Raw genomic sequence first — 18,707 nt, 5'->3', positions numbered from 1 at the left:
ATAGTAATATTACAAGTGTGTAATTTTGTGTAAGTCACTTAACTTTTCTAAGCCTCCATTTCCTTTTATGTAAAATAGTGAAAATAAGCTTGTGCTACCTGTCTCCTAGGGTTGTTATGAATGAAATACTTTGTAAACTTGAAGTACTAAATCAATGTGAAATATATTATTACACATTTTCAAGTGGTAGTGTGAAACCTGGAAAGACTTTTATCAAATGATACAGAAAGAAGTGAACAGAACCAGGAGAAAAACTTATCTAACAACATTGTAAAGAAACCTCCTTTAAAGGCTTTAGAACTCTGAGCAGTACAGTTACCAAACATGATTCCAGAGGACCAGTGATAACGCCTGAGACATACATTCTGGATACAGTGAATGTGGGGATTTATTTTGCATGACTTATTGTGGTGACAGTTAAAATTCAGAATAAAAAAAAAATGAAAGTAGCAGTGTGGACAAATAAGACTCAGGTCAGGAGTCAGAAGACTCCTAGAGAAGAGCTCTCATTCTCACTTGGCCCTGAACCAGTTATGTGACTTTGGGAAAGTTATTTAACTTATCTTGGACTCAGTTTTTTCATCTAGAAGCTATGGGGTTGGATTAAATAATTTCTAAGCTTTCTTTCACTTCAGTGAAGCAAAAAACTTCATAGTTTCAGAACTTATGAGTCTATGAATTGAAAAATGGATGAAGTATCTATTTTAGGAAAATAGTTTTGGAAAAAAGAATAGATTCTAGAGAGTCTCTATGTAATAGTAAGGCTTTTTTTCACTCCACTAACCTGTTTTTTTTTTTTTAAATTAAATTTTATTATTTTTCTCAGCTCTGAATTCTCTCTCCCCCACCTCCCTTCTCTTCCCTACTGAGAAAGCAAGATAAACGAAAAAAATAACAAAGATGTATAGTTAGTCAAGCAAATCAAATCCTCCCATTGACCATAATCAAGAAAAAAAAATATGCCTCAATTTGCACTCTAAATCTGAGTTCTTCACTTCTCTATCTGGAAGTGGAAAGCAAGGTTCATCCTGAATCACTTGGAAGTATGTCGCTGTGTTGATCAGAATTTGGAAGTCTTTACCACATTCTAGTCCCTGTATAAATTGTTCCCCTGGTTCTACTCACTTCACTTTGCATCACTTCATACAAAGTTTTTCCTGAAACTATCCCCCTTCATCATTTCTTAAAACAAAATAGGATTCCATCACATTTACAAACTCCACTTTGTTCAGCCATTCCCCAGTCAATGGACATCCCCTCAGTTTTTAATTCCTTGTTACTTCAAAAAAAGCTGCTACAAATATTTTCACACATATGAGTCCTTTTCCCTTTTCTTTTGATTTTTTTGGGGTACTAGTAGTAGAATCAGTGGGTCAAAGAGTATGCACAATTTAATGGCTTTTTGAGCATAACTCCAAATTGTTTTTTAGAACAGTTGGACCAGCCCACAGCTCCACCCACAGTGCATTAGTGTACTTATTTTCCCCACAGTCCCCCTCCTGCATTTGTCATTTTTCTTTTCTGTCAACTTCACCATTCTGATGGGTGTTAGGTGGTACCTCAGGGTTGTCTTAATTTTCTTTTTTCTAATTATTAGTGACTTACATTTTTTTCACATGGCTATCAATAGTTGGATTTCTTTTTACGAAAATTTTCTGTTCACATTCTTTGGCCATTTATTAACCAAGGAATCAGTTCACTTACTTGTGAAGTGTTGCAACTGCTTCCCTGGTCTTGATCTGATCCAGCCCAAAGGTGAGAGCAAATCTTCGTGCCAATTCTTTAATGCCACTGACATGGGCAGATGTCCTGTCCAAGTTGGGGCCCTGCTCCTGAACAAGCTCATTAAATAACTAGAGGAAAGAAAACAAAGGTCTAAAAACCTATAGGCTTTATTTTCCCCCTTTGGTTATGATCTTTTAAAATTTCTACACTACCGGGGGGGTAGTGCAATTGTTCTTTGTAAGTGATTAAATGCATAAAAATCCAAGTGATTATTATCATAGTTTTATTAAAAAGATGGAAGCTCTGAAAGAAAACTGCAAGACTGTATGATTTTAACTAAAGTATAATATAGAGAATTTGGAAGGACTCACAAAGCAGCCTAAATCAAAAAGGTTTGCCTATTCAGCAGACAATTCTCACGTTGGAAGGGCCTATCCACTTACTTTATAGATTATCCTACCCAATTGTTTCTGTTTTTCTTTCTGTGTGTCAATAAAGATACACTGAAAATTATTGCAAGGAGTTTTCATTAATTTCTTCAAATCTACTATTTGTAAAATACTGGTATTATTAACTGAAATCTTAAGAAATTTCCTTTTGGTAAGCTTAAGTGAATTTAGAGGGAAATAAATATTGTTTGTATCTTTTGGGAAAGTCCAATTATCTACAGCTGACGCCTCTAGGTCACAGTGACCTCAAGTCATTTTTTTCCCTCATCACTTTAATAAATATTGTCCTCCTAGAGCTGAATGGGCAGGGGGTTGAACTTTTTCAATATCCCTTAGATTTCTGTGGAGACTAATTCTAAGTGGTTCTCTCTTTAGATTTTCTATTGATTGGTGTACAGAAACACTTCAACAGTCACAGCTTGAAGCTGAGCCACCTGTATTGTAGAGAAATTGGAAGAGTCACTTAAGATACCACTGACCTTTTTCTTTGTTTCTACTATAAAATATCACCTCTATCTAAACTGTTATGTACACCTGAAGTTCCATTAAATTTTTACTGTTTTATCTTATGCTGATTTTTTATTTTGCGAGACAGTATTCTGTTTAATCAAATTAAGTCAGTCATCCCAGGACATACTCCCTTCTCTTTACTAAACTTATTACACTGCTCAATTTCATTAAGAAATCAGAAGACTTGGAGGAATTGGGAGATTCGACCAATTCTGACCTGGGTCAAAACCACTAACTACTCTCAGAGATGGGGATGTGCATATTTGGACTGTTGATCCTAAACATTAATTATGATTTTTAAATTCTTATACTTCTCATAAAATATATTTGGGTTGATATATTTTTGGACATTTATTCAGCACTTTGATATCTTTGAACAGAAGGTAGACTAGAAAAAAAGAAATTTTCTTTCATGTGAGGAACTCTGATAGGATTTAGTAAAGAAAGAAAGAAGTTGGAGCTATTTGTAGCAATGAGATGTCAGATAATCTATGGATTAAAGTAATTTCTATACCTCTCCCTTCCTTAATTACCATAACTAATATTAACTTACTAGAATTTTCTACTTGTGTTTTACTTTTCAAATGGAAAATTTAACATGACAATCATTTTTTCCAAACTGATAGCTTCTACTCTAGGGAGTAGAGGAGTCTTTTTTGACTACGTCTGCCCTAGCTTTTGAATGTGGACTACAGCAATGTCTAATGCAAGGTAAAAACTTGTGTTTATGATGGCAGGCAAGGGGCAGGACGAGACCACAGGAATGAGCGTATCGGAGCTAAACTGGAGATTTTTCTTACCTGCTGTAAACTGAGAATGAGGGTTTTTGCACACTGAATCTTATCAATCTGTCTTGTTTTACTCAGTGTCTCCTTAATGATATCACCGTAGTCATTGTAATACTGTGAGGAAAAAAGACAAAATTGTTTTTGAAAATGTAATTTAACTGATAAAACGTAAAGTAATGAACAGGAGAGGAGGAGATAGAGGAGGAGAGAAAATTAACTTCTTTATGTTTCTTCATATTGAAGTATTTTGTGAAATATTAAATATTGAAATATTTTAAAGGCATATATTTCCTGCTAAGGAAATAATTTGTACTGTCCATTAAGAACTGCTGCAGAAAACTAAATACCTATTCAATACAGAGTACTAAAAATGGGCACATTTCTTTACTCTCAGCTTTTTCTTCACTAGAAAGATTGTGAAAGAAGACGAATTTCATCTCCTAGTGAAAAAAGATGGATAAAAGATAAATAAGTCTGGATTTTATTATTCATCAATTAATACTTATTAGGCATTCACAAAGTAGAAGAGCAGAAGGAGGTAGTCACATTCTCAATGACCTTATATTTGTCAGTTATTAGTAATTGTGGCTAAGTAAAAAAAGTAAGTACTTTAAATTAAAATAATATTTATAGTTGTAGAAGTTACAAAGGCTTCTATAAATCTCTTAAGAAGTAACCAAACTCCTGTTCCAAATGTATTTGGCAATAAAAATAAATTTACTCCTCTCTCACCATTTCTCCCAAATACTGGATCACTTATGTTGCCATTATAATGATCTGGAAATAGTCACACATGCTTGAGAGCTGGATAGCTAAGCTGTTTATTTACAAAACTAATTCTGTAATCGATGAGTCAATCTACAGGCAGTCATTAAGCACCTTCTATGTGCGAGTCAGTCAGTCACAAGCACTTATTAAGAAGTGTGCTAGACTCTGAGGGTACAAAACAAACAAACAAACACGTGGAATGGCCCCTACCCTCAAGGAGCTTACACGCTACTGAAGCAACAAGTATATGCAGGCAGAAATAAAACATGTGCCAAGTAAACACAAGGTGATCTTACGTGGGGAAGAACTAGTAGCTGAGGAGGAAGAAAAGAACCAAGAAAGGCCTCTTGTAAGCGTGGGTACTCACGCTGAGCTTGAAGCAGGCCAGGGATTCTAAGAGGCTTGGGGGAGGATGGCCTGCCTTACAGGACGAGAAACAGCATATGCAAAGGCACAGAGATGGGAAAGGCTATAGCTTGCAGGAGGGGCAGTAAGTAGACTGGTTTAGCTAAACTACAGTATGTGTTAAGGGAAGTTAGATGTACTAAGTGTGATAAGGTAGGCTGAGATTTTTAAGGGTCTTAATATTTAAACAAACTCTTAATACAGACTTGGCCAAGATACAAAACTGAAAATTTTTGCCTGCATTTTTTAATAAATGAAAATTTATAGCTAGCTCTCTTATTGAACTATAATCAGTTTATAATTAGCTTATTCATTATAGAACAAGCTCATTCATCAAGGAACTGCAACCTATAGATCTTGAAGCCTGATTTGATAGATTAAGCTATTTGGCCTGACCATGTTTCCTTCTCTGTTAGTTTCCTCCTTTTGGGCTCTTCCAAGACTTTGAAAAAGCTGCTGATCCTTTTCCTTCTTTCCTGTATACCCTAGGAGGATGTGTCAGAAAGAACACTGGAAGAGTAAGCCAGACACCTGGACTAGTCCCAGTTAGCTGGAGGACAGCCAGACCTTGGGCAGATGGCTTTGTTTCTATGGGCCTTAGTTCTTTGATCTGCAAAATGAAGGCACTGGATGATATGGTTTTAAATTTTAATAGACTGATATTTCATACCTCTGTTGCCTCTCCCCCAAATCAGGTGTAAATTTAAGGTTCTGAGGAAATGAAAAGTATCTGATCCGCTTGTGAGGATAGAAATCTTATTCTACAAAGTCCGTACAGTGCTAGATAATATATACTGCTATTTGTCTACTCAGAAGCCCAAAAGAGAACAAAGTTACAAACTTGTCCGAATAAGAAAGCCTTCCACAAAGCCCAACCTATCAATTACCAGAGAAAACACAAAGGTCATCTATTGCCATCCTTTTTTTAGTATGAATGCCAAATTTCTCCAAGAGTTAAGAGGGAAACAAAGACCTGTACCTTCATGTAGTGTTTGAAGATGTCAGCAGCCGCATGCATGTCCACAATGTCATAAATGATAAGTTTGCTAAAGGCCGCCAAAAGGTTTCTTCTCTTATGTAAGGCCTCAATCTTGTTAGCTTCGTCTTCCTCATCACCTTCTAACCACAGAAAGGGGAAAAACAAGTTAGGAATCTCAGTTCTCATTTCAAGACAAATTAGAAATAATTTCTGCATGAAAAAACTAGTTCTTGATATGCTTTTCATTAAAATTTTATTTAAATCTTCAAAACAGTTTCAGTTTTAGAAGGAAAATAAAAGTATTTTTATTTGCAGTATTAATAAAGATTTGTGTTCTTACCATTTTATTTTTAGGGTGGCATAATCATTTGATTCAAAGCACACAAAAAGGAGGAGATGAGACTTCTTTCCTTCTAAGAAATGCCTAGTAAATGTTTTTCATTTAAAAAAAATTATAGTAATAAGTGAATGTTATAGAATGGAGGCTGAATAATCATGTGTTGTAGTGCTATAGATAATTCATCATTTGGGTAAAGATTGGACCAGACAGACTTTGAAAAACTTTAGTACTCTGAATCTAATATCTAATATAATTTTCACCAGTTTCAATTCAAATCTAAACATTTAACACACACAATTACTTTCAATGGTCTTGGGATATACAATGTCAAAAATGAAAGTTTGTTCATGAGAAATCGGTAAAAATCTTAGAATCAGACTTCTTACTTTGACAACAAGATCATGTTATGTTCCTTGTTATCTAATGTCTTAATGTATAAAGCAGGTTCAGTAACTATTCCTTTACAGAAAAGCTGGTGAAAGATAAGTTTAAGGACTAGGTTTGATCTGAGGAGTTCCCCAGCAAGCAAGTTCCTCTGTAGAGTGTGAATATGCCCATGGGTATTTTGTTAAGACAACTCCTGATTAGTTTTTCAAGATTAAGGCTGCTCCAAGATAAATTGCCTGCTTTGGAGACTTCTCTTGGTATCTTCTAAGGAATGACTAGAGAATGCCCATTCCCTCTAAGACGACTGGAGGAGTCATTCATTCCTCTTTTCCATCCTATAAAAAAGAACAATCCTTGTGCCTTTTTTTTAAGTTGTATCCCTTTTCCCAAGAGTAACGGTTAGGGAATGGTAGGAAGGGTATGCTAGAGAAGCACACAGAAGCTAAGTGAATTAACATGCATATGACCTAAGAGGAAAGTTCACAATGTTCTGAGTTCTCACCTAGATACAGAAAGAGGAAATTTCCTAGGTAGTGTTGCCCCAAATCTCCTATTTTAGCTGAGAAGGGAAAGTTCTTGGGCAGTGCTAGTTTTGGGAGTTGTCTTGACAGTAACCCCAAACTCAAGAATTTGGAGACATGAACTTTAGAGTTTCTAAGGACTGTGTATTTTAGCAAAAGAAGAGCAAAAGGGGAGACTCTTTGTCACTGTCACTGTGTCACTTTGGCTGAAGAACAGTAAGAAAACTAAAATTAGGACATGGAGAAAGTAAGAGACTAGGACAGGCCTGCATAACTTGTGGCCCCTGTGGGCTACCTGCAGTACGCCAAAAGATTTCCTCTACAGAGAAAGGATGTTCTCATCGACATTTTTCCTGGGCCACCTGAAATCCTCTGGCATGCTAGAGGTGACCAAAGGGCCATAAATAAGTAGCCCACAGGCTGCAAGATGTGCAGGCCTGGATTAGGCTCTTCGTTGCTATCACTGAGAGCTATCTGGACAAGGCAGGGTTGATAGAAAGGACATTTGTCCATCAGCCCTATAATATTTGTCTTCTACTGGTCACGGGAGGCATGATAATTTTGGGGTAGATTGTGGGGGAGCGAAGGTTTCCAAACAATGTCAGAGTGTTGTCCTATTGGCAAAACTAGGGTCAGTTCTCTTCCAAAGGAAGCAGTTTTTGTGCTACTGTGAGTGCTTTATATATTTAGGATTCTGCTTATGGGCACCTTTGTGCTTTCTGAATTTTAAGTGAAATTAGGATTGCCTCTGCCTGATATGCATTTGTTATCTAGCATGCTTGAATGGGAGCTGGGGACTTTTTCCTGTGCATCTATGGAAATGTAAATATGAACAGATTTTGTACATTTACCAGAATATACTATGGGTGGGTGCATACAAACTACAGAGACAGTGACCCAATTAGGTAAGCTTTTTAGATCAGACCTGGTCACTGTGAGCCCAGCCCAGGAGGGCTGTGGGAGTTATGGATTACATAAAAATAAAACACAAAATTCATTGGTTTATAGACTTTGACATACTATCAGACTCATTTTCTGAATGATAGCATTAGTTTCTGCTTCTTTTTGATTTTTATTTCGTGAAGTTGCTAAAATTGAAGGTTTGTTTTGACTGAAGCTCCTTATACATGTACATCAGTTTATTTCTTGAACTGATGTATTTTCAGACACATTCTAGATACAGAAGAAGGAAGATTCTGAAGTGAGGGAGTCTGTGTTTTACAAAGGCCTTGCAGGAGGAATATATCTGGCAGAATCCCATACAATATTCTTATGTTTTTGGACAAACAACTTAAAATATCTTTGTGTTCTATGACATTTTGAAGTACTTCTTCATGGTAATGAGTGCTGCTTGTTTTGCAACTGGGTCAAATATATTAGTAATGTTAGTAATCACTTATAAGTATTCCTACGAATATTAATTTTAAGAGTTTACATGCAGCAATATTACTTAAGAATACATTTCCTCCAGTGTCTGTGATAAAGGCCTCATTTCTAAAACATACAGAGAACTGAGTCAAATGCACAAGAATATAAGTCATTCCCCAATTGATAAATGGTCAAAGGATATGAACAGGCAGTTTTCAGAGGAAGAAATTAAAACTATCTATAATTATATGAAAAAATGCTCTAAATCATTATTGATTAGAGAGATGCAAATCAAAACAACTCTGAGATACCACATCATACCTCTCAGATTGGCTAACATGACAAAAAGAGGATGATGATAAATGCTGGAGAAAATGTGGGAGAGTTGGAACACTAATTCATTGTTGGTGGAGCTGTGAGCTGATCTAATCATTCTGGAGAGCAATTTGGAACTATGCCCAAAGGGCTACAAAAATGTGCATACCCTTTGACCCAGCAATACTGATTCTAGGACTGTATCCCCAAGAGATCATAAAAATGGGAAATGGTCCCACATGTACAAAAATATTTATAGCAACCCTCTTTGTGGTGGCCAAAAACTGGAAATCAAGAGGATTCCAATCAATTAGGGAATGGCTGAATAAATTGTGGTATATGAATGTAATGGAACACTACTGTGCTATAAGAAATGATGGACAGGAAGACTTCAGAGAAGCCTGGAAGACTTACATGAATTGATGCTGACTGAAAGGAGTAGAACTTTGTACACAGCAACAACCACAGTATGTGAGGATTTTTTCTGGTAGACTTAGAGGTTCATTGCAATGCAAGGACTTAAAAAATTCCCAATGGTTTCTTAAGGCAAAATGCCTTCTACATCCAGAGGAAGAACTATGAAATTCAATTGCAGAGTGCAGCAGATCATTTTCTTTTGTATTATGGTTTGGTTTGTTTTATGATTTCTCCCATTCATTTTAATTCTTCTATGTAACATGATTAAGGTGAAAATGTATTTAATAGGAATATACATGTAGAACCTATATAAAATTGTATGCTGTCTCTGAGAGGGAGGGGGGAAGAAGGGGAAAAAAAATCTAAGTCATATGGAAGTGATTATAGAACACTGAAAACAAATTTAAAAAAAAAAAGAATATATTTCCTCCTGTTCCTTAATGCAGATGCTGTCTTTCATTGCACCTTTTCTTGTTTTTATAAGCAAAGAGTCATTCAGATTCTTAAAACAAGTGATTTTACTGGGCCTTGTGGCAAGAAACGTCTGAGAAAAATTCATTTGTCTGTTGCGTAACTATAATGGCAATTTGGCTCCAGAGGACAGATAAGAAAATGCATCCCTTTCTGTGGGAGAAGTGTACGTAGAGTGGTAGGGGTGTGAAATATTATATGTACTGTTAGACAAGGTTAATATGTTGGTTTTGCTGAATTATTATTTTTTTAAAGTCTAAGCTATGAGGTGAGTCTCCTTTAGGTAGAGGAATAGAAAGGGGATAATCAGAAATAAATGTGATGTAAAAGCAGAGGCATAAAATCTACTGTTTGACTCAGATGCTGTGATTGTTGATAAGAATACTAGAAATTTTTATCATCATGTGGTTCTTAGAAGCCGTTTGTGGAAATCAAAGCCAAGAAGCAACACAGAAACACAGCTGATCTAAAATATTTCATCTATCGTTGTAGAAGATCAGGAATCACAGGACAGCATTTCCTTATCTACAACTATCTTATGCTTTAGAGTGGTGCACTGTTTTGTGCTGCTTAAATGTTAGCTTTCTCACTATCCATCGTTATTGCTTCTCATTTCTGGAGAAAATTCCTATTATTTGACCTTTCCCCCACGTACATACAACCCAATCTCTGTCACAAGCAGATTTCTTTCCTGTTTTAATAGCTTATATTGAATTGAGAGACCACTGTCTAGAGCGAAAGGAAATCCTTCATTCTGGTCTATGAAAAGAAAGTAGGAAAATTTTGAGACAAATTCCAGTTCTAAATACAGTAATTTTGTTTCACTGTTTAGGTATACTTTAAGAATCTTGAGTTTAAAGGAAAATTCTCATAAAAATACATCCCCTAACATCTGTGAAGGAGAAGAGATTTGGGGCTCTCTGAGTTTAGAAAAGACATTCTGGTATATAAGGCAGGTGTGACTCATATATCATTCTCAGAATATCTGAACTGAAAGTTTTACAAGTGATTGATGATAAAAAAAGACAGTGAAACTAATAAAAAAAATTCAGTTGTGCCTGGTAACAAACTCAATATTAGTCTTGCCAAATGGATACCTTTTATATGTGAAAATTACCCTCAAGAGTAGTCTACTGCGCATAGTTTTACCCTCAAATATATCCCTCTTACCTTTTGTTCACATGACTAACAAATGATACATATTTGGGAGAATTATATATCTTAATCTCTTCCTTTTAGAACAAAGTTACCCTGAACCGCCTTTAATTAATCAGAAACCAGATTTATCTCAAAAAAACTCCCCCAAACCCCCCCAAAAACCCAAACAAACAAACAAACCCAAATCCCAACCCCCCGAAAAAAATCTTAAAAAAAAAAAAAAAATCAATCCTTTCCCCACTGTTGGCAGTTTTCTGACTGTCAATTTTCCCTCCATAGCTCTTCTGGAGTTATAAAGACAAGTCCAATATTGAAGACGATAATTATAAATACCCATGCTTTGGTTCTCTTCGTCTTGGTCAATGAAGACATGGTCCATCACAAAACTGAGGAGCTCAGACTGCAGTCCAGTATCTGGATTAAACACCAAAGGCTGAAGCCCCTCCCTGCCCCCTGTCATTAACTGGTGGCTGAAAATCATCAAGAGGTCACAAAGCAACATGAAAGCCTGGAATGTAAAGAGATTCACCATCAGTCTTTTGGAATGAGAATCATGATTCTAAAATGAGAATTCAAATATGCTGAAAATAACTGAATGTTAGAAGAAATTTTTTGAATTTTCCAATCCTATCGCATGGGTCTGGCTTTCAAATGTTGTCAAGAATAGCCACATCCTACATTATAGAAGTTAGCTATGATTTCAGCAACTAATTTACATATGAAAGCAATTTCTTTGATTTGATTGTATTAATTCAAAGACAGTAAAAACAAATCTTGTTGAAACTTATAAAACTCAATTTTGCTGAGTTGAGTCCAATCATAAAAATAAAGAACTTCAAAGGAACAATGATTTGAAGGATTTTGGCAGAGGCTTGAAACAAATTACACATAATTTTATCTGAATGAAAAAGCTCACAACTATATATTTTATAGTAATTTTTAATGTTATCCTATCTACAGAAACTTTGTTATGATTATAATGCTAAGGCATGACAAATCTCAAATAGTTCAGAACTAAACAGAATTTTATGTTAATAAATAACTTTCTAACTTTTATTTTTCTTTTTAATGCTAGATGAATTGTTTACATGAAATAAATATTTTAAAAGGAGCTTTGTGGCAGAATCAGAACTTAAGTATTTATTGAAAATTTCATAAAAATATATTCCCAATAATGGAAGGTATTCCAAAAGTTTGTTTTTAAGTTGTAATCACAGAATCCATCTTTCAAAAAAGGCAATATTACAAATGGCGGCTAGGTTGTTTGGCTATTCCACAAAAGACTATTCACACCATAATGTTGATGAAATAGAATTATTTACTCAGCACTATACTTTAGCTACTTAATGGATGAAATAGACTTCTGTGGGCAAGCTCCAGAACCTAACTACTCCTTCTAAAACTGTTAATATAGAAAAATATATCCTGTAGTAAACAGCTTGCAAGTGCTCATGTCACTGGCCACCTGCCACAAGAGGGAAATGAAACTCAGGGAATTTTTGCATCCCTGACGACAAACAGGTTGACCGCCTGCTGTCTAGCAGAAAGGAAAGCAGAGATTCAGGTAATACTCTCTCCCTGGTTGCTGCTCTGGGCATCTCCAGGCAGCATCAACGAAGAGCACAGAATGCGGCAGCTGTGGGATGTTTGTCTAAAGCTCCAGATGGGAGGCTGGGGGTTGAGAGAAGAAGAGAAGTTCTCTTTACCCCCAGCAAGGCCAGCATTCTGTATGTATGAACAGATGTTTGTGAGTAGGAACCTGGCAATTCATGGAGTAATTTATCAAGATGAAGAAGGTAGGCATAAAGAGCAAAAATATGCTAAAGAAATAAACATGAAGGAGGCTGTGTCAAGGTATGTGTCAAGGTATATAAACCAGTCTAGGAGAAAAATTCAATTCAATTCAACAAGAATTTATTAAGCATCTATTATGTGCAAGACACTGCTAGGCTCTGGGGATACAAATAAAAAATGAAAAGGTCTTTGCCCTCAAAAGCTTATATTCTACTTGGAGACAAAATATTTATACAGATATATAAAGACAAGATAATTTGAGGTGAGAGAAAGCACTAACGACTAGAGGGATGAGGAAAAAATTTCAAAGGCACCTATGTTAAACCTTGAAGGAAGTTAAGGATTATGAGATACAGGCACAGAAGTACATGTAAGGCAAAGGCGAGGAGGCAGGAGATAGAAGGCCAAGCTTGGGAACAGCAACTAGATCATTTTGGTTGAAATATGGATTACGTGAAGAGAAAGAATGTAAGAATACTTGGAAAGGCAGGTTGGAGTCAGACTGTGAGTGGTTTTAAATGACAAGGAAAGGTGTTTTTTGTTTTATTCTAGAAAATAGGGAACCTTTGAATATTTGTAAGCAGAAGACTGACATCATCAGGACCTGTACTTGAAAGCGAAGAGAGAGATGCAAGATAAAGTGACTCAAAATCTTACATTTATATTTAGGATTTTTGTTAAGCATTTCAGACTCGAGGTTGTGAGTTATAAAATCTGATTCAGGTGCTTTAGTGAGAAGGACAAGGCAGTTCCTGTAGCTTCACGGTCTTCGAAAAGGAGGATGATCGACTTCACACATGCACGCATGCACACAAACACACACACACACACACACACACGCCACAACTCCACATGCTTCTCCTGTTGTGTCTCATCAGTGTCAGCCACAACAGTGCTGAGAGCTATCAACTCAGCTGTTACTCATGTTCATTGTCTGAAAGACCATAAAGGTTCAATTTCAGAGAGAGGAAGATAAGGTGAAGGGAATATACAATCTAGATTCTATCTTTCCTTTTCTGTTCTAGGTCAGTAACAAGTAACTGATTGCTACTCAGTAAGCTTTTAACAAAATTAATTTCCTAACTTGTTGTTATGGTCAGAAGGTACATGTAACAGAAAGGATCTGCATTATGAAAAGGCGAATATATGAAGAACTGAATTGTAGTGAAAATGTATTTTACCAAAGCATTTGGAGCAAGGAATTGTGATAATACATTTTCTGCCCTTGGCCATTTGAATGTGGGGATGAGGAAAATTTAACTGACATTTTCTTACCTCTTCCTTAACTGGGGTATTAACATTGGATAGGCACTGCTGGCAAACAGCCAAGAAGGATTTCACAGTTTTCCTCAATACCAACAAATCATCCTGAAAAATATGTTCAGATCATGAGGTATTATTCAAATATCAATGACAGTTTCCTAAAAAAGTTACAGAAACAATGAAGAATTGAAAACAGAAAATTCAGTTGGTCAAGGCAATTTGTAAAACCAATTTCATTTTAAGAGGCTACACAAAAAATTAACTCCCTATTAATCTGTATTAATGTAAGGTAGAACAGATAATCTGTGAAGCAAAATTTATCTGAATATGGAATAATTTCCTACCCAGGAGAGTCAACCTTCCTAATAAGGTTTTGTTTTAGCTGCTCTTAAAATGATTTTGCATTTGTGGAACACATTTATTAGCAAGAGAAGCAAACTTGGGAACACTCTGGGAGGAACAGGAAACCACTTGATCAATGACTCCTATTAAGGAAATGAGTTAAATGAAATAAAAAAGTGTAAAATGTTCTCCGTTCTGAAGGTGTTAACAATTTTGCTAGATAGAACTAATGTACGTTAAAAAAATTGGAAAACAATGATATATTCTGCTTTGTGTTAGAAATTCTAAGTGCAATGTAAGTTGAGAGAAAATAGAATTCAGAGTAGCTGGTGTAGTTGCTGAAGGCTCTATGAAAGAGGAAGGATGAACACTGGACTCTGAGAGACAATAGAACTTAGATAAGAAGAATCAGGGAAAGGAGGTCATTCCAAAAGAAGCTGAGTGAGGGAGGAAGGAAATAATGTGAACACAGGCAGAGAAGCATGAATGAGTATGGTACATGTATATGTATGTGAAGCTAACTGTGATAAAGTTGCTTCATGCAGTAAAGAATTAATAGTATTAAAATAGAACAGTGCACATCAAGTCTGAATGGAGAGAAGAGCAGGGATACAATAGATGTGAAAGCAGTATAGAGAATACATGGCAACTGAATGAACTTAAAGGAGAAGGAAGAGTGAGACCTAATGAATACATCAATGTAAAGAAAGAAAAACAAACATAAAACAACCAAAGATGAATGTTGAGAAATTATAAAAAAAAGGTTTGGTTCCAAAGAGAGATATGAAAAACAATCTCCTCCAATCCTCTGCACAGGTAGGGGGCCCACATGTGTAGAACAGTGATAACAATTTTCTTTGGATGTATTAATCAGTTTTGCTGATTTTTTTCCTTCTTTCTCTTAAAATATATATATTATATATATTTTTGTTATAAGTAATGACTCTCTGGGTAGGGAACGGGAAGGAATACAAATGAAATTTAGGAGGGTATAAAACCAAAAGATAACACAAAAGCTATTTTAAAAGAGAGATCACTGGAGAGAAGGGCTTCAGTTTAGTGGCAGAGTCAGAAGCCAGATTGTAATAGATTAAGAAATGAACAGGAAGTAAGGAAATGGAAGCCATAAACATATACAATCTTTTTTTTAGCAGTTTGACCATGAAAGGGAGAATAGATACAGAACAATAAGAATGGTAAGTTTAAGTAAAAGGTTTTTTAAAAGATGGAAAAATTCTAGGTACATTTATAGACTATGAGAAAGGAATCTGTAGATAAGGAGATACTCCAGAGGAAATGTCAGCAAGCCCCTGTGGAGAAGATTGGGGTATGTATGTTCCTGGTTGGATGAGGTGTGATGGGGGAAGGATAGGATGAAGAGTATAAGTAGAGGGGACACCTTGGGCAAAGAGCTTACTGCATCAGTAACTGGAATTAAGGAGAATATAATGGAAGATGATGAGGAGTTTTGAGGTTTGGTGTGGGGGAAAAGATTGAGTTCTTTTAATCAATAACATAGGAGAGAGGTGGTTAGTGTTGTATCACTGTCACTTTTCAGAGTCTTACCTATCCAGTATAGTCAAGCACAATTAATCAATGAAACGGTCATATCTGAAAATATATGCCACATTCTGCAGGTACTGTCTACGACCTGAATTGTAGATTTTCTCTAGGAGCATTCAAGAGTGAGAAAGTAGAGACAAATAAGGCAGATGGTGCGAATGATCTAGGGTTGGAATTCAGCAAGGTGCAAATGAAGATAGAACCAGGGGCCAAGGGGATTCGAGGGTAACTGATGGTGTTATTTATGTCTGAACTCATCAACCACAGGATCAATGGTTGTCAACATCTTCTTTTTAAATAATTCTGGTTTAAGCACAAAAAAGTGTTTAAATTGAATGTAGTGATGATACAGTGGATAGAATGTTGGCTTAGAATCAGGATGACTTGAATTCAAATCCTGCCTCAGACACTTACTAGCTATGTGATCCTAAGTTATTTAACATTTCCTTATCTGTAAAACAAGGAGAATGAACTCAATGACCTCAAAGATACCTAATCACAGTCAGCAAAAAGAGGCTAAAATAAAATTTAAGTTTTCCTGACTTGGTTCTGGTGTTCTATTCATAAGGCAATTTCCCCCTTTAGTAATTCTTTCAGTTGGCAACCCAAGTTTGGGCAGGCTGCCAGTACTTCAGTCTCACTGTAAATTTCTTGAAGGTTTGTGGAAGACTTGTAGTCCTTCAAATTCTAAAGAGATGGTCACAGATTGGCAGTTTGAATTTTCACATAATGATGTCAAGCTGATTGTGCTGACAGAAGAGAAAGCAAGTGAGTCAGGGAAGATACCACAGCAGAGTAATGCAGCACTTGTTACCTGACTTTCTCTGTGCATCAGTGCTAATAACCTTGGTATACGTGAAAGTCTTATGACCTTGGTGTATGTGAAAGTCTTATGACCTTGGTGTACGTGAAAGTCTTATGCACTGTCTTGCCCAAGATCTTAGGCAAATATTTGAACTGTCCAAATTCACCTAAAATAATAAAAACTTTATAGATTTGGAAAGAATCTTAAGGACCAGTTGATACAAATACTACTTAAAACATGAATTTCCTTCGCAATGTCCCCAGGAAGGGGCTAGAACACATGCTAACACCCCTAGCTATGATGACAACACATATGGTATGCAGGAATTAGGCCTCACAGGAGCTGATCTGTCAATGTTCAACCTGAGTCTTTACACCTAGGAAACTGGAAAAGGCTATAAATCAGGGCTTGATTTATTGCTTTGTTGATTGTCTAATCTTAAGAAAGTTAAGAAGGAAATACTAATATGACAGATTAAACTGAAAAGTGTACCATGCAACCACAAATATACTGGTAATATACTGAATACACTGGTAAAAATTCATTACTATAACTATGACCAAAAAATTTTTTATAACAAAATGTGTACCAGAGTTGAAAGCAGGGCAAAATCTAGTAATATTCATTGTTAGTACATTATCTTTTGTTCTATACATTTTGAGAAAAACAAAAAAAAAACTGGAGGCAATGTGTTTCAGTGATCTACAAAGTGTTCTCTGTTAAGGTTTTATATTTTAGAACATGTATGTTCTCAAGAGCTTATCTTCTCAACATTGAATGTTACTTCTACTGAATTGTTAATCCATTTTACTGTTTTTATATTAAAATTTCAACTGCATTTTTTTTTTTTTTTGGAGCAGGGAAGGCAAGGCAATTGGGGTTAAGCAACTTGCCCAAGGTCACACAGCTGTCAAGTGTCTGAGGCCACATTTGAACTCAGGTACTCCTGACTCCAGGGCCAGTGCTCTATTCACTGCACCACTTAACTGCCCTCAAATGCATTTTATTACATTAGTAATCTCATACTGTAGTTCTTGACAGACTGCCTTTACTTAACATAAATTCGAGTTCATTCAGGATTACACCAGTTTTTATGAAAAAAGGATTTATTTTTCACTTATTTTCTTGTTCCTAACAAGGGGTTCCATTTAAGAAGTCACTGTTTTTTTTCTCATTTACTTTGTTCTGAATTCTAGTAAATTTGGACAATTTATGATTTGATGAAAAATATGGTATCCAGGCTTTTTTTGGTTATGGTTTTCCATGAGACTGATGATTCTTAAATTATTCTTCTCTGACCTTTTTTCCAGATCAGCTATCTTCGAGAAAATACCTTATATTTTCTTCTAAAATGTCTTGTTGTCTCGTAGAATCACTGAATTTTGTTTGGTTTACTATCATTTTTTAGGAACTCTGCTACTTGTGTCAGATGTTCTATTTTCCATTTTAAGCTGTTTTCCCTCCAATTTTTTCATCTTTATTTTGATTTTTAGTTCCTAATTCTTTTCTACCTTCCAAAACCCATTGAGAAGGCAAGAAATATAATACCCATTATATACATTAAGTCATGCAAAACATTTACCCATTAGCCAGATTGCAGAAAAAAAAAAGCAAGAAAAATAAGGAAAGTGAAAGAAAATATCCTTGAATATGCACTCAGAGTTCATCAGTTCTCTCATTGGAGGAAGATAGAATTTCACAATCGTATACCACAACTTGTTTAGCCATTTACCAATTGACAGGCATCCTACAACAGTTTCTAATTCTTTGTCCCCACAAGAAAAGCTAGTAGAAATATATTTTGTACCACATGGGGTTCTTTTCCTTTGATTTGTTTTGGGAGTACAGACCTAGTAGTGGTATTGCTAGCAGGGTATGCAGTTATAGCCCTTTGGGCATAATTCCAAATTGTTTTCAAGAATGCTTGCATTAGTTTAAAGTTTTGCCAACAGTGCATCAGTGTCCCTTTTTTTCTATATGCCCTCCAACACTGTAATTTTCCTTTTTTATTACCTAATCTGATAGATGTGAAGTGGCACCTCATAGTTGTTTCATGTACATTTCTCTAATGTGATTTAGAGTATTTTTAATATGTCTACTGATAATGATTTCTTCTTCTCAAGACTGTCTGTTCATATCCTTTGATAAGTTATCAACTGGGGAATGGCTCTTATTTTTTATAAATTTGGTTTAGTTGCTTATATATTTGAGAAATAATACCTTTATTAGAAAAAAACTTACTGTAAAATTTCCTACCCCCGCCAAACTTCCTGTTTTCCTTTTTAATTTAATTTCCTTTTGGCTGCATTGGTTTAGTTTAGGCAAAAAACATTTTGCTT

The 18,707-nt window shown here is 35.6% G+C and overlaps 1 protein-coding gene across 4 annotated transcripts in view; it reads right to left on the bottom strand.

The window, feature by feature from the left end:
• The window catches only part of STAG1 (STAG1 cohesin complex component), a 377,001-nt gene that overhangs the window by 17,612 nt on the left and 340,682 nt on the right, over positions 1-18,707 (bottom strand). For all 4 annotated transcript variants that reach the window (XM_072613576.1, XM_072613574.1, XM_072613577.1 and 1 more), the window contains 5 exons: positions 13,671-13,763; positions 10,935-11,109; positions 5,625-5,764; positions 3,485-3,586; positions 1,705-1,853 (listed from right to left, as the gene is read on the bottom strand). In XM_072613576.1, the coding sequence (XP_072469677.1) occupies positions 1,705-1,853; positions 3,485-3,586; positions 5,625-5,764; positions 10,935-11,109; positions 13,671-13,763 (659 nt within the window). The remainder of the gene's footprint in view (positions 1-1,704; positions 1,854-3,484; positions 3,587-5,624; positions 5,765-10,934; positions 11,110-13,670; positions 13,764-18,707) is intronic.

Source organism: Notamacropus eugenii, chromosome 5 (genome assembly GCF_028372415.1).
Source record: "Notamacropus eugenii isolate mMacEug1 chromosome 5, mMacEug1.pri_v2, whole genome shotgun sequence".
Lineage (NCBI taxonomy): Eukaryota > Metazoa > Chordata > Mammalia > Diprotodontia > Macropodidae > Notamacropus > Notamacropus eugenii.
The sequence above is the reverse complement of the archived record's forward strand: the minus strand, read 5'-3'. Positions and strand labels throughout refer to the sequence as shown.